General features: G+C 39.6%; 1 protein-coding gene across 1 annotated transcript in view; it reads left to right on the forward strand.

The window, feature by feature from the left end:
* The first annotated feature begins 496 nt into the window (after window positions 1–496).
* Window positions 497–23996, forward strand: part of lama4 (laminin, alpha 4) — a 33008-nt gene continuing 9508 nt past the window's right edge. Inside the window, exons 1-22 of the mRNA XM_085132930.1 lie at window positions 497–1060; window positions 8633–8734; window positions 8812–8939; window positions 9023–9103; window positions 9739–9953; window positions 10559–10659; window positions 11534–11714; window positions 12686–12769; window positions 12873–13024; window positions 13619–13729; window positions 13975–14086; window positions 14219–14383; window positions 14963–15156; window positions 17635–17751; window positions 18423–18571; window positions 18977–19118; window positions 19211–19304; window positions 19407–19523; window positions 20484–20669; window positions 20832–20971; window positions 22516–22680; window positions 23249–23394. Coding sequence (XP_084989056.1) covers window positions 968–1060; window positions 8633–8734; window positions 8812–8939; window positions 9023–9103; window positions 9739–9953; window positions 10559–10659; window positions 11534–11714; window positions 12686–12769; window positions 12873–13024; window positions 13619–13729; window positions 13975–14086; window positions 14219–14383; window positions 14963–15156; window positions 17635–17751; window positions 18423–18571; window positions 18977–19118; window positions 19211–19304; window positions 19407–19523; window positions 20484–20669; window positions 20832–20971; window positions 22516–22680; window positions 23249–23394 — 2975 coding nt within the window. The 5' untranslated portion in view covers window positions 497–967. The remainder of the gene's footprint in view (window positions 1061–8632; window positions 8735–8811; window positions 8940–9022; window positions 9104–9738; window positions 9954–10558; window positions 10660–11533; window positions 11715–12685; window positions 12770–12872; window positions 13025–13618; window positions 13730–13974; window positions 14087–14218; window positions 14384–14962; window positions 15157–17634; window positions 17752–18422; window positions 18572–18976; window positions 19119–19210; window positions 19305–19406; window positions 19524–20483; window positions 20670–20831; window positions 20972–22515; window positions 22681–23248; window positions 23395–23996) is intronic.

Raw genomic sequence — 23996 nt, forward strand, 5'->3', positions numbered from 1 at the left:
GTTTATTGGTTACTTGAGACATGGTACATAATGGGACATATTTGGAACTGCCTACAACACGATCTTTGTGGTGTTAAAAAAAAGTCTGTCTTAGGACCAGTGTGACTCGCAGAGTCATGAGTTATACCTACCCATCGGTTTGAATCTGAATCTAAAAATACCTTCCTCAGACTCTGACAATGCCTTCTTTGTGCTGGAAGTGTCATGCTAAGTCTCTTCCTGTTAACAGACTCACACTGTGTCTGCAAACTTTGCAGCTTTTGATGATCTAACCTTGCAAAACATAGAGAAGGCTCATGTCTGGGACTGTGAAGAGAAGATGGGCCAGAAAATCAGAGCAGCTTTTTCTTTTCGGCCTGCTGAGCGCAGAGTGAGTGTTGAAGCTTTAGACCCTCTGCCCACCCTGGCTGACCAGAGGGGAAGGGGAAGGGGAGGGGGAAACAACAGAAGGAGGGATCCCGTGTTGAGCTCAAGGTGAAAAGGGTGCCAAAGTCCTGCAAATGGAGACGATGGTTTAACACTCAGTCTGACTCTTGACAGTTGAGTTGAGGGTTGAACAGTTTGGATGGCTGCACTGTCCTAGCGTGCTCAGCAGACACAAACCCTCTGTGGCTCATTTCCCACTCCCTCTGCTGTTCTGTCTCTCTCACTGTTTGTCTCGGTTTCCAGTCTTCCCATCTGTATGTGATTTAGGCACAGGCTCAGGGGAGAGGCAGGTCCACTAGGGGAGAGGAATCGGGGCAGGGAGGGAGAGAGAGAGAGAGGAAGGGAAGCAGTCAACACAAGTTTTTTTTTACAGGACCCAGCTAGGGCCGGGATAAGGGGCAGTGGTGGATCTGGACGTCGCAAGCTGTGGAAAAGCGAAGCCAGAGGGTGCAGCCGATCATAAGGAGCTGCCCAGGGACTTCCCTACAGCCGGAGGACACTGATTGAGACTTAAACGGAGGATCAGTGGGCAAATACAAATATGGCAGCAAAATCTCTGCCCTTCTGCTTTCTCTGCATCTTCTTATCGATTGCAAGAATAACTTTTGGGGAACAACAGCAGTCAGTTCTCAAAGTAAGACACATTTGGTTTTCCTTCTTTTTGGCTTGTATACTGTGAATGTTGTCAGTTTCTGACTTTCTATGAGTTATGATTGACACAGGCTTTTGGAAAGCTGGAAATTATGTCTTGGGAGTTTGGATTCTTTGCAAAGTTCTCTGAGGACACAGAAACTTCACAGTGGTCTTGCAGTGGGTTTGCATGTGTGTTTATACCATCAGAGGTACCCCAAGGCAACAACTCGGATAGGCTTTGAGTTGCTGTATGTGATTCAGGCACAGGCTGCTCCTCCTGCCCCTCCCTGACAGTTCTCTAATGGAAAGCAGCTACAAAATGTTGAGCAACAACACGGGGAGGGAGCACAACATGCAGTAAGGGCATGGAAGCCATTAATGACTACTGGCACACACTCTAGAGTTCCATTGGCAATAGCTTTAATACTTGTAAGCTCACACGCTTAACTTAAAAGTATTGAATTTATGATCATAATAAACTTAGACTGTGGGGAAAGATGCATGGAGATAAATAATGTGATAATGTGAAAGTCTGAGGTTGTTGCATGTGCATTTTCACATAATATAAAAACCCTGGCATGATCATACAGCACAACACTGGTCTTCTTTCTTCTTCTTTATGTTATAATACGACTCAGGCCGGTGTTTATTTGTGAGTGCAGACAACAGCTGGTCTTCTGGCAAAGCAGTCAAAGATGTGTTTCTTTCCTTCAGTGTTCAAAGAAAAACTTGCTATTAGATCCCGAAATCAAAGTTTGCTCCAAACCCACAAGTACTCAAATCTTTGACGGACTTCTAAAAGTCCATTTATACATCTTCATTATAGGCTGTTCTGTTTATGACGACCCAGTGCCTGATGTAAGTACAATGACTGCATTGTCTTGTGCAGTTACTAGACCTCGAAAGTGGTTATGGTTAAGGGCAGTGTGTACAGACCTTGCTGAGCTTTGCTTTTCTTGTCTAAACAACAGAAAAAAATATAGCAAAGGTCTGACACAGGACAGTAGAGAGGAAACTGGACTTTGCTGGAGCCTCATCAGAGATGGTCTCAGTGAAAGAGTACTTTTACAAATGTAAAATGTTATGCCCATATCATCATCAGTATGTACAGAAGATGTGTGTCTTCAGCCATCTTTAAAACACGTTCAAGGCCCTATCATAGTTTGGGGCTGTATTTCAGCCAGTGGTGTTGGAAGACTTGTCAAAATTGATGGAATTATGAAATCAGAAAAGACTGGTAAAATAAATTACAAGGAAACCTGTCTAAGAGGGTTCAGACTTTATTAAAGAAAAAAACTGATTATACCAAATACTGATTTTCAAGCTCGTTGGAATTGGACAAACACTGTTTTTACATTCTATACTGTAATTCCAAAAAATATATGCATGTTTTTAAAAAATCACAAGTATAAAAAAATGATCGGTGGGTGGTTCAAGTATTGTATAATACTGCAAATCACTGCAAAATTAAGTTTTTGTGGTGCCTTGGTAGTGCTTGCAACACATTCTTAACATAATATAAATTTATAGTTAGAGATAAATCTAGTACTTTAAGAAAATAGGGATATTTGAGATATTTGACGAGATTCTCATGACCCAGGGTATATCCGGATGTTCAGAAGAGTTACAATGACTAAATCCACCGTCTGACCATCCCTTCAAGGTCAGTCTAAGTACAGCAGATAACTCCATTTGGGAGGCAAAGCGGAAATGACATTCAACCCTCAAGCATTAACATTTAATCCACTTATAGTGCCCTTGTGCTAGGAAAATCTCAAAAAGCAGGCAGAAGTACATATATTATAAGCAACACATCCACGATAAGAGCTCCATGTACATACATGGCTGTACAAATTTCAACCTATATTATGGGACAGGGTGTTGATTTTAGGTGAGCTAATCTGTGGAGCCATAAATTGTTTTTTGTGTGTGATACCTGCCTTAAGGTCCATCCTTAGAGCCTAGGTCAACACACAGATACTGATAAATACCTAAATGTCAGAGAGAGTGAATCATTGGAAAAGTTATCTTCAGTTAAAAAACAAATCGAGGTTATATAATATACTGAATGTAAGCTTTGTCCTGCCCTCCCAGTGTAGGAGGGCCACAGAGATTGTTCACATTACTAAGCGTGCTCACAGCTGGCAGAGAGCTTCAGATGTTTGTGAATGTTATTGATGCTTTCAGGTTTAAGGTTTTTTTTTTTCAGGTTTAAGTTTCTATCAAGGCTATCAAATCTATTTCTATTTGGCATAATCAAGGGGAAATCTAATAACACAAACACTGTGAGGCCGCAGACTTCATTTGAAAGATGCAGTTTCTGAAATTATGCTTGTTTTAAATGTGGCTCGTTTACCCTTTTTCATTTTTTTTATTTTTTATTTTTATTTTTTTAAAGAAGTGCCTGAGAGGCAATAGATTTTTTTTAAGTTTGTTTCAGCAACATAAGCATTCTTACAAATCAAAGTATGTTGAAACTGTAGTCAAAAGCAATATTCACCTAAAATACATCTAAATATTTTGCTGAGAGTAAAGTTGTAAGATTGATCCAAACTGTTTGTCACCAATTCTGTTCGTAATTGTTATGGTCCGAATTTCTACACTTAACCAAGTGGCAGAAATCCCAAAAAGTTTATTCTGTTCATCTGGACGTAGCGTTTTCAAAGGGAGAAACGTTTCATCCCTCGGTGGCTTCATCTTGGCTTTTTGCAGATGATGTTGTCCTATTAGCTTCATCAGGTGGTGCTGAGTGTGAAGCAGCAGGACGCAAAACGGTGGAGGGCCCACCCTGGTCAGGGAGAAGTGGCTATTCAAAGAGTGCCTTGCAGTCTTATTCATGAACAAGGGGAGATTTGGCCATGTCAGCAGTGATGCAGATGCAGCACAAGTCAGTAATAGTGAAAAGAGAGCTGAGCTGCAAAAGCAAAGCTGTCGATTTACCGGTCGATTTACTTCCCCAGTGACTGGAAGAATAAGGTTGCAGACACAATAGAAATTAGCTTTCTCTGAAGCTTGGCTGGTCTCCGCCTTAGAAATTGGCTGAGTTTGGTGATTCTCAAGATAGACTGACAAGAGTCAGATGAGGTGGTTCAGGCATCTGATTAGGATGCCTCCTGAGTGAGGTATTCCAGGCATGTCCTACCAAAAGGAAGAGCAGACCCATGGCACACTGGAGAGATCAGCTGCCCTGGGAATGCCTCAGCATTTCCCCAGACAAGCTGCATGAGGTTGTGCGGAGAGGGAAGTTTGGTTATCAGTTTAATCTACTTCAGTCTTCATGCTGACCTAAGCTATCTGGTTACCACTGTTTTGTACTTCTTGGGGAAATGTCAGATTATCATGGCAAAGTGACAAAAATCACTTGACAAATACGGTCATATGATATTGATGATTTGTATTCATATCAACTGTAAGAAATCGGTTTTAAGTATGAATGTGATTTGCATTTCTCTTCTGTCTTTCTGTTTATGGCCAGATAAACATAATGTATAATGTAACTGTTTGTTCTTCTGTTTAGGCTCTCTTGTAAAAAGACATAGTCCCTAACATTCAAGTCTAAAGATGTCCAAGTCCTAGCAGTATACCATCTGCTCTTCGGCCCTCAGCCCCCTTCTTCTATTCCCCTGTGTATATGAACTGCAGCTGTTTGACCCATCACAGACTGTCACACAGTTAATAGGTCTGAACTATTTAAGAAGACTTTAATGTGCTTTTACAAATGATAGATAATTGGGATCTTTGTGGTTTTCCCATAAACTTTAGGCTCATTAGTTCTAATAGCTTAAACTAACATTTGGGGCTATTTTATATATTTTTTTCCTTTGAGCACTGATCCCATTGCCACATTTAATAGGAGTATGTGTATACATGGAAGGTTTACGCATAAGTGTTTACGTGATAATAATAGATGTCTCTGTGGATGCTTTTCCTGTAGACTAAGGGAAGCCTACAGGAAATGGATCAGCAAGAATAATAAGAGCTCCTGTTTTGCAGGATGTTTCACATCAGCTTGCAACATAATAACGTCTTTGTGTCGCAGCCCATCTGTGAATAAATCAAAGGAGAGTATGAATCACATGTGGGTATACACTACTGTATGTCTTTGGAATGTTCCATCGTCTGGTTATTCTGAATGCAAAGCATCAAAGTCCAGCAGAGTGAGTGGAACAAGGAGATCAAACTATGGTGGTCTTGCAGACTACTGCAAACAAAGTGCTACTGTACACCTCACTGAATGGTGCTGCTTCAGAAAATCAAAGATATTCAGAAGGCCGAGTGTGTGCGTGACGCCTCTGAACTCTTGCATCACATTGTCGTCAGAAAGCCTGGTGAACAAACATCAGACAGGATGTAGTGTTTGGACTGATGTTCTGTAAAATGTCAGGATGCTGCACTTTCATCGTGTTGTGTGTTGAAACTGCTAAATTATCAACCATCGATTAAAATGCCCAGAAAGTGAGAGCCATGACTGAGAACCCTGGGTCAATAGCATTCTTATACAGTATGTTGATAGACAGTGTTGGGAAGGTTACTTTTAAAATGTATTCTATTACAGATTACAAAATACATGCCCCAAAACGTATTCTGTAGCGTATTCTGTAGCGTATTCCGTTACGTTACTTGACGAGAGTAACGTATTCTGAATACTTTGGATTACTTAATATATTATCATGCTGTTTACAACTACATGAATGTACTATTGCTGTGATTTATTACTGTTACTGAAGGTCCGCGGCTCCGAACCGTAGTAAAGGGACCTCTGGCTAATACGGTGGGTTCTGTGTCGGCTCGTAGCCAAAAACTAGCTTTACTTTGTTGTCTGGGTCAACTCTGCCAGCGAGGGACAGAGAGAGGCGTTGAAAGGTTGCTGCAACGTATTGTTTCGGAGGAAAACATGAACACAGTGTACAGTCGAGTCTTAATAGCTTACTTACAACTGGGCTCGTCAGGCACTCTTCTTGGCTGCAGTGGTTATTATTATATTTACATGCTTCCAGCTCCCGTTTCTGCTCGATGACAGCTCGTACTTTTCCTTTTTCTCCCTCCCTCGCTCACAGACACATAACGTGTATGGCAGTCCATTCTCCCTGCAGCACGGACTACACTGCCTATGATGCTACATTCTTTAGAGCTATACCGGTAGCATTCTGCCTATTAGCTTAGCACAACAACAACAAAAAGGCCTCTCTCACCCAGAAAACACGAAGAGAGAGAGCGTCACCCTGTAACCATGGCAACCGTAACGCTGCCGCCTGGAACAACAGAACATAGCTGTCAAACAAAACCCAAACAGTCCTGACCCGCCACAATATGAAACAGGAAAGTACTAATCCATTTATTTCAACAAAGTAACTGTATTCTAAATACCACCTTTTTAAACGGTAACTGTAACGGAATACTACGGAAGCGTAGAGCTGCCACCCAGGCAAAAGAAAAATACAAGTGTATCACGTTATAACGTGAAAAGTTTATTGTTCTAACAAGATACTTGTACAATATACTATCATGTTTGTACAATATACCTTTCATGTTTGAACAACATAATATCACGTTATTACAATATACATAATTATCATGTTCGTACAATATAATTATCACGTTCGTACAATATAATTATCATGTTCGTACAATATAATTATCACGTTCGTACAATATAAATATATTGTACGAACGTGATAATTATGTATATTGTAATAACGTGATATTATGTTGTTCAAACGTGAAAAGTATATTGTACAAACGTGATAGTATATTGTACAAACAGGAAAAGTATCTTGTTAGAACAATAAACTTTTCACGTTATAACGTGATACACTTGTATTTTTCTTTTGCCTGGGTGGCAGCTCTACGCTTCCGTAGGAATACAGTTACTCATATTTTGTATTTTAAATATGTAATGGCGGTACATGTAGTCCGTTACTCCCCAACACTGTTGATAGATAGCACAGGATATGTTAGCGGTATTTATCTGTATTTGGTTCTATAATATTTTAATGGAACTGAACATCAAGCAGCTTCTCGGTGATTAAAATTAAGCTGCATTTTAGCCACGTGCTAAAGCAGCATAGTTTAAGAAACTGAGAGATGTTACATTTCAAATCAAGTCTCTTATTGTGGTCTATTTGTAAACTTAACTCTAACCCTAATCAGCTTTAAGAGATTAACTCTGTGCAGTCATCATTAGCAGTGTTGGGGAGTAACGGAATACATGTACCGTCCGTGCTGCAGGAAGAATGGACTGCCATAAACGTTATGTGTCTGTGAGCGAGGGAGGGAGAAAAAGGAAAAGTACGAGCTGTCATCGAGCAAAAACAGGAGCTGGAAGCATGTAAATATAATAATAACCACAATAATAACCACTGCAGCCAAGAAGAGTGCCTGACGAGCCCAGCTGTAAGTAAGCTATTAAGACTCGACTGTACACCGTGTTCGTGTTTTCCTCCAAAAACAATAAGTTCCGTTGGAGCAGCCTTTCAACGCCTCTCTCTGTCTCTCGCTAGCAAAGTTGACCCAGACAACAAAGTAAAGCTATTTTTGGCTACGAGCAAGACACAGAACCGGACTTATTAGCCAGAGGTCCCTTTACTACGGTTCAGAGCCGCGGACCATCAGTAACAGTAATAAATCACAATAGTATATTAATAATAATAGTAGTATAGTAAACAGCATGATAATATATTAAGTAATCCAAAGTATTCAGAATACGTTACTCTCATTGAGTAATGTAACGAAATACGTTACAGAATACATTTTGGGGCATGTATTCTGTAATCTGTAATGGAATACATTTTAAAAGTAACCTTCCCAACACTGATCATTAGTGATGACATCAGCCCTAGCACCAACGCTAAATGCTAAGGTCAGTAGCTCAGTCCCTGAAGAAAATGCACCCGAACATTCTCGCTCTATCACCACTATCAGTAAACATTTTGCAATGAATTAATGAATGAATATTGCACGTGGCACATGACATATACATCAGTTTACCATATAACTGAGTCCCGGTATAAAACTTAGTTATGTGGCAGATTCACTCGTATTAAGTTTTGCTTTACCCTGACAATAGACTATATATAACAGATGGACTTAACCGCTGATGTTTCACACACTTGGCTTCAATGTTAGTATTTTATTTTCTGTCATGTTATATTTTCGTTTGTTTTTTTGGAGCTGGAGGCAACTATATATATATATATTCAAATTTTACTCATCAAAACTGAAGCACAAACTTCCTGTAGCTGCTGTACCACAAACTGTTTGTCAGATAATTTCATTATAAATGCTCCAAGTTCAGTGACTCAAGGAGAAGCCTAAAGGGCCACAGCCACATTTGCCTTTGCCAAGATCCACCAGTCAAAGTCTTAAACTTCCAGTAAAGGAACCACAGTTTTAGCATTGTTATTCCACTTTTCATGCCCTGAGGATGTTGTTTAAACACAGTTTAAACAACAAATCAACTTAACTTTGAGAGTTCCTCAACTCTTACCTGCAGTTAGTGTGTCTACTTAACCCAACTAGAGTTTTCTACAAATTTTTACTTTACATAAAACTGACATTTCTGTTCCCACTGCAGGTGTGTGGCAGGGGATTTTTCCTCAGTGAGCAAAGTGAATGCCTGCCATGTAACTGCAAGGGGCATGCTGACTACTGTGAAGACATCACTGGCATCTGTATAGTAAGTTGACTGCCTTTCACTCAGTAAGGTGCCCAGGTACACAAATGTTGTCGTAAACATAATATTTCTTCTCGCAGAACTGCAAATACCACAGCATGGGTGATTTCTGTGAAATGTGTGAAGATGGCTACATTCTGACTCCTGGCCTGCGTGGACGCCACACCTGCCAACCATGTGCCTGCCCCCTCCCCATCCCATCCAATAAGTAAGCTGCTCTGCTGTTGCTTGTGTTGCCATAAGACTGACAGACATCTCAAAAATATTTTCTTCTGTCTTCTGTCTTTCCAGCTTTGCAGTGCACTGTGACAAAGGAGTTGCCAGTCTACGGTGCAAGTGCCAAGAGGGCTACTCTGGAAATTACTGTGAGAGGTCTGTGCTGAGAAGGCCTTGAACAAGCAATCAGTAAATTATGTAAATCAATTATAACACAACTGCATTACCTGCGCATTCAATAAAAAGGTACACGTTACAGACTGAGCAGAGTCAATGTCAATGAAACACATAAAATATATTTAGGTTCACAACATTCACACTTATTTTATCTTACTTACTTAATATTGCAATGGCCAAAATATCTATACAGCATCTAACTCCAACTGCCATATATAGTCCAAAACTTTTAAACACCACAACATTCATGAAAACATGAGATCTCTGTAAAGTGCAACATCACATACACTGTCATTTATATGCATCGGACTTATGCTCACACCCAAGATGAATAGATTTTGCTAGTAATTTGCTAAAGCTCACGGATCGCTGGTTCATGAGAGCAGCCTTAGCTTTGTTTGTTTTGTTTTTTAAACAACGACAAAGAAAGTCATGAGCTTTTTGTGATGTGTTAACATTTAAAACTGAATAATGTCCAATTTAGGCATAAAGCTACAACAATCATTAGCTTTGCTTGTCTTGTAACAAAGGTCAAAAAGACTATCCAAAAGTAGATTTTACTTTACTGTGTTAGACCGTGAGGCTCTCAGTCATCTGCAGTTTCTTCCATCCAGGTGTGCTCCAGGTTACTATGGCAGCCCGATGACGACTGGTAGTGCCTGTAAGAGGTGCGACTGCAATGGTAACACTGACCCCAACCTGATTTTCAACGAGTGTCACAATGTGACGGGCCACTGCCAGCACTGCTGGGGAAACACTGCCGGTGCCAACTGTGAGAGGTGCGCCCCAGGGTTCTATGGCGATGCCATCAGTGCCAAGGACTGCAGAGGTGGGGATAATGGGTGAATACCCATACTTTGGGGGTATTTCCTATGGGATAGCTAATGTTTGACGCATGAAAGCATTGTTCCTCAATGTTTTATGGCAGCTCTCACACGATACCCCGACAATGTAATTTGTGTATCTTAAGCCAGTCGCATAGATGGGTGTGAAATGTAATCATGGGAGATTAATGACGTTTGTTGATGCAGTTGTTCTGGCTCGCTGTTCAACATTCTTGTCATTAACTCAGTGACAGTAGTCAGGCATTCCAACAGCTCATTGCAGACTGCACACACTAAGCTGCACTATTGTGTCACACTGTCCTGAAGTCGCCATAAAGCACTTCACAGGAGGAATATTTTTTACAACTTATTTATTCAGTTTAACCTTAGCTGCTTAAAAGATGACAAAAGGTGACAAAAGTGCAGTTTTTAGCCTCACACAACCTTGAAGTTGCTCTGTGGCAAAGACACATGGTCTCAATTCCATATCAAGGATTATCGTATGCCTTTAGAGGCCCTGCAAGTCCAAAAATAACCCTTTCCACCATACTTGTGACATAATTTGACCTCTGGTGTTCTCATCACTCCATACATCCCGTGTCTTTTCTAGAGTGCGAGTGTGACAAATGTGGCACCTCTTCATGCGACGACAGGACAGGAGTGTGTCACTGCAAGCCGGGAGTCACTGGACGGCTGTGCGACCAGTGTGAGGTGAGACACAGCATGTGAGCTTCTTTATTGCAACTCTTATTTCTTCTTTATTAATAAAAAATATGTCCCTTCGTGTACAATTAAGCACTGACAACTAGGCTTAGGCAAGTTCCTCGGTTAGGTAAGAATAATAATAAAAGATCGTGGTTTGGGTTAAAATGCACTTTGTTTTCTTGGCTACCATGGTAACACCTTCCAACTTTCTCTGACATCAAACAAATGTGTCAAAATAGACAAGTTATAAATTGATCCTCCCAGACAAACAGAAAGCCTTTTTCCAACTATTTCATATTCTGTTATGAGACTGGGATGGAGTGGCTACAGGGCAGGACCACCCTTACATCACTCAGCCACTGCCCAGGATTAAACATCATAGAACATACGAGGAGCAGACTCAAGAAGGCAGTTCAAACATATAATAAATAAGCTAAGATTCTTTAGAAGAAAAGGCCAACATAAAAGCCAAAATAGGTCTAGTTTGTTTTTTGTGAGTGTATGTATGCGTGTGTCGATGAAAAGATGAAAGAAGTCGATACATGAGCACAAAAAGCTGCAGTTACGAAATGTCTGCAAGGGTCATTGTGAGGTTAAGGGAAAAGTACTGAAAACAGGGCAACTGTTACATGAAGCATGAAAGCTGCAGATGAAAGCAGCTGAACTCTCAAGTGAGAACATAAAAAAGATGGAAGCAGTTACAGCTGAATGATTTGCCTACATTTTTTTTTAAGATCTACAGAAGTTACTGTATTTTGACCCTTACAATAACATTGAGCACAGCATTTATCTCTTATATTATGCACAGAGCATGCTTCAAAATGAACTGGAAGAGCCCAATAACTGGAGTCTAACACTGTTTTTCACTCTTGTAATCTAGGAAGGCTACTCGGGTTTCTCCAGCTGTCAGGGCTGCCGGAGGTGCGACTGTGGGCCAGCTTCCCTCCGGTCCACCTGCCATCCTCTCACCCACAGCTGTCCATGTCGCCCGGGGGCTGGAGGTCGTTACTGCGAGCGCTGTCTCCCAGGATACTGGAATTATAGCCCTTCTGGCTGCCAGAGTAAGTTATCTGCCTGTACACAGTAGGGCAGATAACTTGACATAATCAGCATTTGTTAAAAACATTCAGTGTAGATTCCCAGAGGAAAAGACTGCACTGAATGCTCATGTTCCCACACCCACTGTTGCTTTAATGTTCATTGGATGTGGTAAAAGTACAAATTCTTCACTTAAGTAGAAATAAAAATTGTTTTTAAAAACACTCTGGTAAAAAATTGAAATATAATAATATTTTTAAAAAATACCAATTTAACTGAATATAAATTTTTCACATTTTTTGATATTGCTGAGCTGTTAAGAGTGTTGCGTTTTTCAGTTTTACTTTTCAACAGCCACCTCGACGCTCAAGGAAAAACTCCCTTTTAACAAAAAACCTTCGATAGAAACAGACCCATCTGCTGTGGCCGGTTTAAATTTTAAAAGTCTAATTAAAAGTCCACGCTGGGACCTGATCCCATGGGAGAGGGGACTGACATCATTAATTAGATGTGTTTTTTATGCCTTTTTAATCTGTTGTGTAGGTGCTGGACATAATAATAGAAATGTATTTTATGTATTCCCCTCAAATGTCTTAAACCTAATAGTAATTAGGCTTTTCGGAAAAAGTAAGGAATCCAAAGTAAAGTAAAGCACAGACGTCCAAGATTCAATGTAGGGACAGTAACAGTAAGTGTTTTACTTTCTTACTTTCGACCTCGGGTGTTAATGATGTCAGAGGAACATCTGCTGGAAGCTTTGATAGTCTCTGTGGCCAGTGACTATCACTGTGAGAGTTGGATGACATCACCGCCCAATTCCAAATTTATATACATACACAGCTGCTTAAATAAGGAGTCACACACTAAAGAAACCACAAGACAGATGTGCAGGCCTCAAGCCAAGTGAACATCTGCCGATTTTAATGTCTTGTTTCCAGCTGGTGAAAAATTGAAACTGAATGAAGTGTCTGTTTTTGTTGGGGTTTTTTAATAGAGTGTGACTGTGAGAGTGGCTTCTGTGATATGCATACAGGAGGATGCCTGGCAGAGTCTTCAACGGTCAACCTGTGCAACATCAGTAAGTGCAACAAACAACAGCAGCAGAAATTCACTAACTAAAGGAAAATTATGTGAACAGCTGTGATCCATGTTGGGTTTTTCGTTCTTTTTCCTGACTTTAGCTTGTGATCAGTGTATCTGGCATCTGATTAAAGACATGGAGCACTCTAATAAGACACTGGACCAGCTAAAAGTTGGAGTGTTGAACATTACCACAGGTGCTGCTGCTAACGATAGAGTGAAATACTACAACTATACTGCTCATCAACTGCAGGTACATGCACATTTACATGTATTACTGCTATAAAGATAAAATAAAACTTTTTATACATATAATGTGCAAAAGTGTTTGTGTGCTGGGAAGTACATTGCTCATACTGATGAATCTAAGAATTGTCATGCAGCTTGACAGTTGCCGCAAAAATGTATGAAGCATTTTAGCTTCAGTAGCATCACTGTTTAAGCTCATTGTTTTGGTTTTCGACCTCACAACTTTGATTTGATTTTTCAATTTCAATTTCATTTATATATCGCCACATCACAACAATATTGTAAGGTAAAGACCCTACAATAATACAATTTGCATAGCACCAAATTAGCAAGAATTAGCAACTACACCCACAACATTCAGTTTCTGTTCATAGTTTACCTTCAAATTAATTTTGATAGTTCGGCTTTATTTTTGCACAAACATATTACAATGTTAGGTCTATGATAGTTGTAGCTTCCTTTACATTTTTAGCTTTAAATGTGTGGAATGTAAGAAATTTCTACAGAGACAGACAGAAATGCTGCTATTTAAATTCTGATGCATGAATTCCTGCAGTGAGTTTTCATTATTTCTACTTCACTCCTGTCTTCCTTTCAGACTGGGTATCGAGTTTGGAGAAACAAGTCGTCTGTAGTGCAGGCCCAGACTGAGGAGCTGAAAGAGGCCACAGATGTTGTGGTACTAGACATCAGAGAGCTAGGGAAATCGGTGAGCACCATCAAACCTTTAGATGTTTAAAGCTAGTGTTTGTGTGTCTGCAGTCTAGCTATTTTTTCACTTACAATAATGTAGAAATTATATTACTCAACTTGCAGGTCATACTTTCCCAACGCATATTTTTATGCTTTCATAAATAATAACCTGTCACAGCATTTAAGATGCTACATTTATTTACATTTATTAAAATGTTTGATTTTAGGCTTTGACTTATCTCTTTATTTGTGGCTTTTCAGGAAAGTGTGGTGAACATTCTGTGGAACATGTTGGATAATGACACACTGGAGACCTTCACACTCGCTGAACAGCTCAGCATAAATCTGACTGATCTAAACATACGCATTGAAGGTATCGAACAACTCTCAAACGCAAAAGCCTGTTTTGTTGCTGTGTCCGGTGAATTAAATAGTGAAATTGTGTGCTATGTCTAAATGTATTTTACCTAGCTTAACTGGGTTTTGATGTTACACGTTCATACAGAGATGATCCACGATTGGGAGGTGTACAGTATCCAGCAGGAAGTGGATCCTGAGGTGGTGAGAAAGAGCTCAGCGGACGCTGAGGAAATAGTGGCTTTGATGAGGAAAATAGACCTTTCTCCAGGAGAACCAATCGCCACTGGCGAGTCCACAGAGGCCCATGACTGTAAGACACGCAACAGTTACACAGCAAACACCTGCACATGATTACCTCACTATATACCTATTACACTGTAGTGAGCAAGGGTTGGAGATGCGACATTATATGAACATTATTTTGATATTCAAAGCATGCACATTTTTTGTAAACATGCACATGTGCAAAACAGGCTGGTGGCCTTAACTGTTTAGCATCGAGTTGAATGGTGGCAACCTTTTAAGGTATCGGGTTGGGTTCATACCTACCCCCTATAGCCCAATGGAATCATACGACAGGAGAACTGTAAGGCCAAACATGTATGTAAGAGACTGGTTCAGTGGTTCAGTCATGACCTGGTAGATGTTAAAAGGTTAAAAGAATACATTTGCTGCATCACATAATGCATACAAATGTATGTAGCAGGTCGCTTTGAGTGCTCAGATAGAGTAAAAATTAGCTAGATAAGAATCAGTCCATTTACCATTTACAATATAACTGCTGTGGATGAAAAGACTCACAAGTTCTACAGAAACAGCACCCTGAGTCACTCCAATGTGTTAGCAGTGGTGATGAAATGTCAGCTAATGTTTCTGGTCGTGTTTGCAGTGCTGGGCCGCATTCGGCAGTTGGAAAAGAAGCTGATGATCACAAACAGCCGCCTCCCATCTGTCCGAGAGGTCTTGTCCCGCTTTTCCGGCAGACTGTCAGAAGCTCAAGGCTTTCTTGCGAAAGCAGACAGCAATGTGCACGAGACGGAGAATAAGAACCGAGCTAGTGTCCTCAAATTCCAAAGGCATGAGGTAATTTCCCGTGACCCCCCTCAGCTCATACAGTGCCCTACTTCCCTCTCCCATCTACGCTATGTTTGATTCTCTGTTAGTATTTTGTTCTATAGAATGGCTTATTTCTTCCTTTTTTCAACTCAGAATACTTCAAACAGTGTTGAGTTGTGATTTTTCACACTAGTACCTGGCATTTAAAGACAGAAGTACAGCGTGTCCTTAGTCCGAAATGCACAGTTGCAAAAGAGCAGTGAGAGAAGGAGATCTGGTTGTACTTTGCCGGTCATGTCAGAGAACTCTATTACTGTGGTATTTAGGTGATGAGAACAGAAACTTAAAACCATCTGTGGGAGTTACATTAGAAGGGGGCCTGCACAGGGGAAAAAGCAACATTGCAATGCAAGTGTTTTTCCCACGATAATATCCACAGCCTACCCACACAAACATGACTGACTTTCTCATGATGCACCCAGCCAAGTCTTTTCCCAAGAGGAAAAAAAAAACAAAACACTTCTCTGCAAAAACGCTAAGATGCACATAATGTACATGTTGAATAGACCGAGAGCGGGGCTGTTTTTTTTTTAACATCTGGGAAGCATTTACTCTATAGCTTCCTCATTATAATCTTGACGCATCTGCAATATCTCCCACTGCTATAAAGTTCCTATCACACAATTGTATGAAAGAGCAAATGTTTAAAATAATTTCAGTTGGAATGAATGGATCTTTTTGTTTGTCATAACAGCTTGGCATTGCAAGACTACTTGCATAAACGATCCCTTTTGTCATGACATTGTAATGCCAACTAGTATATTTCACACTTTACTTGAATTATCAGAGACCTCAAGGGCAGTAGGTCTCAGAGTCGTAGAGTAGGTTCAGTTCAAATCAGATGACACCTACTGTTGCACTTGGCGACAGCAGGAAGTAAAAACTCCCTTTTAACAGGAAGAAACCTCCAGCAGGCTCAGGGAAGGCCAGCCATCTGCCCTGAGAGGTTGGATAAGAGGAGAGGAAAAGGTCATAAAAATAAAAAATGTGTCCGTAATTAACAAAACTATGTTCTAAGTTATAGTTAAAATACCCTTTGGAAATTCCAGAATTTTGTTCCATTCAGATCACACTATCTAGAGATATTTCCACAATACAACTTGTTGTGTTTGTTCAATCCAGCATGAAAGTTGATTTAAAATATAATTTCCTTCCTTTTGTGACTAAGAATTTCATGTTAAAAAAATATTCAAAGTTTTCTTTTGCATTTTTATGAAATATAACCATATGTATTCAGACATTGTCACTAGTTGCTTTTTGCAATGTGAAGTTAGTTAGCAAGTGTGTGCTCAAATATTTTTTTTAACTAGTGAATACTCCATAAAACTTCTAGGCAATTTAGAGACGGTTGAGCAGAAAATGTAAACATTTGCTGACTTGAGATGGAATAGCCCAATATCTCTCCTCTTCAGACCAGATACTGAGGGATTTCTATGAGTCCTAAAATTAATTTTAAAGTTTAATTGGTCAGAACAAAGGACATAACCTTTAACCATTTTTTTATCAAGCTATGTCGACTAAATTTTAATTAGTCGACATAAAAACATGTGGTCATAATCAAAATCCAGGGATGTAGCAGAGCAGCTCCTGTTGGACTCTGCATTTGGTTACTTGTGAGCATGCGTGTTATCAGGAGTGGGGATCTCCATGATCAGGGTGTCTGCCATGAATAGCTTCCTAGCCAAACACAGAGCCTCTCCTAATCCAGGGCTCTACCTAGCCTCAGCAGACTGGTCGACACCAGTATGCTGCTGTATGCTGCTGGCTGACCACAGCCAATCAGATGATCTCATCCCTGTGCAATACTCAGTCATGCAGTCAAATTAAAAGTGGGGTGTGGATGCTGAATCTATTATCTGTAACATACATGCCTAACATACTGCTTGAATGGAACAGCATAAATATTATGATTCCAATAAATAAGACTATTTATTAAATAGTATAGCTATTAACTATGTGACATTTAAAATTACTTGCAACAAAAATATATGCAAACACAAATACTTCTACGCTGCATATGAAAGATTAACATTGCTTCCAAAGTAAAGCCAGTGATGAAGTGTCTTAGCCCTTTAGTCTTTTTAAAGCAGTTATTTCAAAAATGCATCCGACTCAAAACTTGACGTAAAGTCTTTGGGAATATCATTGATTTTTGACCTCTATAACCACTTTAACATTTGTTTAGTCTTTAAACAGGACTAAACAGGAAAATCTTTAGAATCTTCTTGTGAATTTTATATGTATTTTTGTAAACCTATTCAATGATAATCACATATTGGCACTTATTAGCAGTATTTTCTTCAGAATCTGCAGGAAAGCCTAGAATTTTAACATGTTAAGAATATCTAACAAACAAACCCTCCAAGAAGTACTGGACTCTGGTAAAAAAAAAAAAAAAAACCCAAAAAAAACAAATGGTGCTCTCTTTCTTTCCCTGCATCCTAGGTGAAGTTGCAGAGGCTAATGGAGAACCATGACACCGTCAACGACACTTTGGAAGCAGCCAGAGACTTTATCGCCCAATCAGAGAGAACTGTGGCTGAGGTGGACGCTTTGGGAAAGGTGAGGCAAATTACGGTCTGATGAGACTAAAAATATCTCAGGCCCTACTTTTTTAATGATGGTCAGGTTTCTTTATGGCCTACTGAACAAAGGCTATGTATCATACCAAGGTAGCATAATCTAATACGGTGCCAAATGGGGTTGTAATATCCCAATATCCCAAGGATTAAATTGAATTCATTCTAGAAATGATTCCTAAGGCTTGACCTGGTCTGTGTTACATTGCACTGCTGGGCAATTTGATTTTGAAGCAATTTATGGATTGCTGGAAAGAAAATTGAATAAGCAGCATTTTCAAAGTGCTTTCCTGTTTTAGTCAAGTAGCTCTGTATTAAGTTACTCTGGAGGGAATTACAATAATCTGAAAGTAACAATGTTAGCAAATGTGTGTGTGTGTGTGTGTGTGTGTGTGTGTGTGTGTGTGTGTGTGTGTGTGTGTGTGTGTGTGTGTGTGTGTGTGTGTGTGTGTGTATATTGTAGCTTTTTGGACTTGAAATAATCTCAAGCTAAAAAATCTTTTCTGATATTGTTACCTACAGTAGTTACCAGCTAAACAGAGATTACTGAATGTTACAGGCTGGAACATGAAAGCACGTCTCGAGGTAATTGAGGTGTGTGTGTGTGTGTGTGTGTGTGTGTGTGTGTGTGTGTGTGTGTGTGTGTGTGTGTAGAACGTGACTGAGTACCATGCAGCAATTGATGGCGCCAGCCAAAAGCTGACAGAGAAGACGGAGCACCTCTCACTGGTTGACAGAGATCTGGTTCAGAAGGCTGACAGACACGCCGAGGGGCTGGAGAGACAAGCCAATGAGCTGGAAGAGTGAGACATCCATCTGAAATAAACCTATGTAGCACACAGTTGCACATAGTAGCTTTTAGTAGACTTTTGCCCGGATAGGAACCATTTATTAAACATTTCATGCTTCATATAGTATTTATTTGTGACCTATGAAGTTTTTCCTAATTTCTATCATATATAAAATGTTAGAATAATACAGTTTCTTTGCATGTTTTTTGGTAACAATGATAAACATATGGAATACACACTTAGTTGTTAAGTGATGTCATATATGCATTGTGGAGGAGGAATCAGCTGGCTCTCCAGAGAGTGGACAGATTCTGACGCTGCTGTCTTGCAGTGCAACTAGTGACAGCAGTCCGTGTTCTGCTCTGCAGTTTCACTGAGCTTGAGGTAGCAGACTGTGAATCACACTGTCTCCCCCAGGGACCTGCGAAAGAGTGACGCCAATGGCTTTGTACAGAGGGCTATAACTGCTGCCAACGTCTACAACAACATAGTGAAATACGTTGACGATGCCAACATCACCTCACTCACCACCTTCAACTTATCCGAAAGAGCTGAAGATGTATGTCAGATCATGCAGTTTTAAGGCATTCATTTACTGCATTCAACTTTCTATCAGTCCTTGTTATTTTTCTTCATACATCTGTCTTTTAGGCCACCAGTGGGATCAATGCGCAGCTTGAATACCTCATAACACAGAGTGACAATGTTTTCAAGGAATCTGTCACACTGCATTCAGAGCAAATTGGTATGGATCTCAACAGAATTATATATTGCGGACATATTAGTCATATTTCAGCTGTATACTGTTCATAGTATTTTTGTTGTCTAATACATTTTTCTGTAACAGAGCTAAAACATGAGGTGACTGACAAGCTAAAATACATTGAGGAGACCAAAGAGACCATGGAAAACAACGTGAAAAAACTCTCAGAAATTGTGCAGGACATCAGTGAACTCCAAACAGGTAAGAATATACTTTTCTTATACGTTTCAGGAGGCCTGGAACAGTTGGAATAGCTAACAGGGCAGGCCTTGCTAGGTTTTCCAATTGAATATGTGATCGAATAAATAAATAAATAACACACACACACAAAAAAAAAGTTCTTTTACTTGAGTGGTTTGGTCCTAAAGTCAGCCGATGTATGAATCCCCCAGGGGTTTTATATAGCTAAAATTTAAAAAGTAGCTTTCTTTGAAAATCAGAGATGTAGGCCTTACAGAACTACAGGAGCAGTAGAGGATATTCACAGTTAACTTGATCTGTTGAAATTCAGCTAAAATGGTCAGACCTTTTATTCTATAATCCAGTCTGACTTGAATAAAGTTGCCACTTTGATAAAACTGTGAAATGGTGAAACTCAAGCTTGCATATACACATGGGTGCGGGCTTGACCGATACGCTCTGCTACTTAAACAAATACTATACCTCTGTCAGGAATGCATACTAGGAACAATATGTTCAGATTTTGATATTAAACTACTTTAACTACAGCCTTCTCAAATAAACTATGACAACATCGTGATCTGTTGTCAGCTAGCATAAAAAACCTAGCATATGGCCCACTTTGTCCAAAGGATAATCTTTTCTTCTTCCATCCAAAAATTCCGCATTTAGGTTTGTGCAGTTTCCTAGTCTGTGTGCATGGTTTAGTAACTCATTTAGCTACATGCACCCACAATTTCTGTTCCCCTATTTTAAAAATACGTACGGACAGCCTCACGTCACAGATATGTCTTCTCTGTTTTGGCCATAGCAATTTTTTTTCCCATAGTTTGGCAATACGGACCCAAATTAGTCCTTTACCTTAAAGTGTCTGCATTATCAGGACTAAGGAGGACATTGGCAGAAATCTCCATCAACTGAATGCTTTAGTTGCTAAACATGCGAATTTGCAGTTTGTTATAAATGTGCACTAATTTTCAGACAGAACACCACAACGTCTGGAGTTTACCTCAGAAGTGGCTTCAGAGACTCTGAATCGCTCAGTGGAAGTTCTTCAATCTATCACCCCCATTAGCAGCAAAGTAGAGGAGTGGAACAACAACATGAAAAATAACGAATATTCCACAGCTGCCTATGAACAGGCTGTTGCCTCTGCAGGGGAAGCAGGTATATATCAAAATTACTACATTTTATGATTTGTATTTAATGAGTAGAACACACTATACTGGTTTTCATGTTAGCTATTGTTATTCCTATCGGCTTTTTTGACTTACAGTTCCTTTCCACACCACATTTAAAGTTGATTTTTCTTCATTATTTTTTTGGCAGTGGAGAACCTGCATTTGCTTGTTCCTACCCTGCTGGACAAGCTGAAGGTTGTTGAGGATAAGAAGCCTGTCAACAACGTGACCACCAACATCATGAGGATCAGAGAGCTCATAGCCCAGGCCCGGAGTGTGGCCAAGAAAGTTCGTTCATTCCTTTTGACACACTTAGTAATGATATCCCAATTTAGTCATTACCACTATAGCAAAGGATGACTGACTTCCATGTGCAATCATTTTATATTTGATGACATGGCTCTGTTGTTGCACCCCTCCTACCCTTTCATGTTGAGCCATAGGAGAAAAGACAAAAGAGGGAGAATAGCAACATCACATTGATTCAGTTAGGCAAATTACATAAGGATCAGCTGGACTGGAAGTGGATTTTAAAGTGGCTTGCAGCAGCTGTGGCTAGTATAAAGTTGCTTAAAATCATGCCATATGGTGCAGTTAATTGTAAAAATTTATCTGAAAAAATTTTAAACACTTTCAATTAAAAAATTGTTTTGCTGGACTAAAAGAAGGGGGGGAGTGAAGTTATTAAATTAAAATAGTAAAATAGTAAATATAGCAATACAACACAAAAACAGAAAGCAGAACCACAAACTGTAGTTGCAGACTAAATAAAGCTAACAAAATATTAATAAGAGAATATAAAAGATGATGATATATGATCATGATAATTAAGGAGCATTGAGGTTAGCTTTAGCTAGCCTGTAACTAAGGCCCAATCAAACAAAATGTTGTTATACCACAATATTTAGAGGAATTGATATTAGTTAATAAGAACAACCCAAGTTCCTTGCACCTTAAACATTTGTGTGTGCATAAATTAAAACATTGACAAAACTGGCAAATATTTGACTCTGTAGACTTCCCATGAGAAATTATTTGGGGTTGTTGTACAGCCAGAGGAGCAGGGCACCTTAGTCATCGAGATGACCACGAGTTGACCACGAGTTGACATCCAGTTGACCATGAACTTTTCTGTATGCCACCGTATTCTGGAGTCAGATGTGAGGCTGCCTGTCCAATAGCTAAAACTTGGCAGAGACTCGGTCATGAAACAGGACAATAATTGCATCACACAACAAATCTACAACAGCTAAAAAAAGAAAAGAATCAGTATTGCAATGACTCAAAGTCCAGACCTCAACCCAATTGAAATGCTGTGGTCAGACCTTAAGTGAACTGTATATAGATGCAAACATCGGTCAACTGAGGGAACATTGTAAAAAGAAAAAAAAGAGTGGGCTTAAATTCTATGCGATAATAATCTATTGAATCATTGGGTATACATAGTTTTCACACATGGTTTCTGTATTTCTGCTTATTTTTTGTTTTTCTTTAAAATTTTAGAAATGAAATTTCTTCTTACCATGTCTACACAGGTGACCACTACAAAAAGAAAAGAAAAGTAAAAACTGTCCACACACTTGACGTGTTAGCTTTGTTCTCATTTTAAATTCTGAAGTAGTATTTCAGCATCCCCTCTTGACTATCAAAATTCTTCCCTATAATTTTTCTAGTTAATAAAACTCTTCTACTCCATTCCACTACTCCAGTTAAAATTTTCACACCAGTCATTATGAAGCTGTAAACCTTTTTAAATTCACGTTCTGCTGTCAGATATCAAGATGATAATTGCTAAACAAAGAGAACTCAGTTTCCTTTATTTTCTGCCCCAGGTCCAGGTCTCCATGAAATTTAACGGACAGTCCTCAGTGGAGGTTCATCCTCACAGCAATTTGGAAGAACTGAAGACTATGACATCCATCAGTTTATTCATGAGGGTGGACCCTGACAAGGATCCCATAGAGGACCGAATCATCCTGTACTTGGGAGACAGAAATGTGAGGAATCCAGGCAGAATACATTTTGTTCCTTTCTCTTTCTGGGTCATCAGTTATGATAAAATAAATGCCAACTTTCAAAGATGAAAAGGAGCTTGTGTGCATGAATAGCATGTTGTGATCATGAGAACAGAAATGGCTTTGAATGGCTTTGAAAGCACCCATTTGCCCCCTTCAAAAGATGTCCAAGAGACGCCTGAGACAATGGTGCATCTGTGTGCCTTCAAAGTTCATTTACATAAATACTGTTTTCCCCTGTCTGCCAGGGTATAGAAACAGTACAACATACCCAATGTGAGGCCTCTTTGTTCTCTTTAACAGCGCTTCACCTTGGTGATTTTACCATCACTGTAATCTATGCAGTGATGTTTTTCACTGTGGAATAATAGGCCCAGCAGTAGTTGGTCACAAATGATGCATAGTTATGCTTTTGAAACCACTGTACACTGAAATAAAGCAACACCACACAGTTCGAAACTCGTACCACCATTATAACATGCTGAAGTGTTTTAAAATGAAACAGTGAAAGTAAAATGAACACTCTGTTTTCTGCTGCTCCTGCTTTCAGGGTGTAAAAGACTACATGGGCTTGGCCACCAAGAATGACATCCTGGTGTTTGTCTATAAACTTGGAGGTGAAGACATTGAGATCCCATTGAGTTCAAAGCCTGTCAGCCAATGGCCGGCAGTCTTCAACTACGTCAAAATAGAGAGGTAAATGAACCTCTTAACATCCACATGATCAGTGGCAGCATATCTGTAGTTACGGTTGGGGTAGGCTGGGTTTTGGGTTATCATTTGCCCCCTTTTTTTTTTACTTTTTATGTCTTTGAAACACTCAAATTTATGTGGCTAAAAGAAAAAAAGCAACCCTAATCTTTAACCAAAAGTGGTTGCCATTTTAATTGTGCTAGGCATTATTTGAAAATCATACATACAGATTTGTTGTAGCACACAAAAGTGACTGAAACTTCTAAAGCCTAAATCGTCATCAGAGGTGACCCCAACCCCAGTACTAACCCTGATTATAATCCTAGGCAACTGAAGTATGTAATAAAATATAGGGTTAGGATCCAGTTGGGGCTAGATTCAACACCTGAAACTAAACTAACTAAAATTTATATACATATATCACGTGAAGTTTCTGAACAGTAGCAGCACTATGGGGCCATTTATATCCAAATATTTAAAGTCCAGGAAAAATGTCCCATATGCTAGAGCACCTTCTGGCTTCACACTCACTCAAGAAGGTGAGCGTGATAGAGTCATAGAATGATACATATTGTTGGGCTATATTTAAAATCTTTGCTATATAA

Source organism: Neolamprologus multifasciatus, chromosome 15, assembly GCF_963576455.1.
Source record: "Neolamprologus multifasciatus chromosome 15, fNeoMul1.2, whole genome shotgun sequence".
In the NCBI taxonomy this organism is placed as follows: domain Eukaryota; kingdom Metazoa; phylum Chordata; class Actinopteri; order Cichliformes; family Cichlidae; genus Neolamprologus; species Neolamprologus multifasciatus.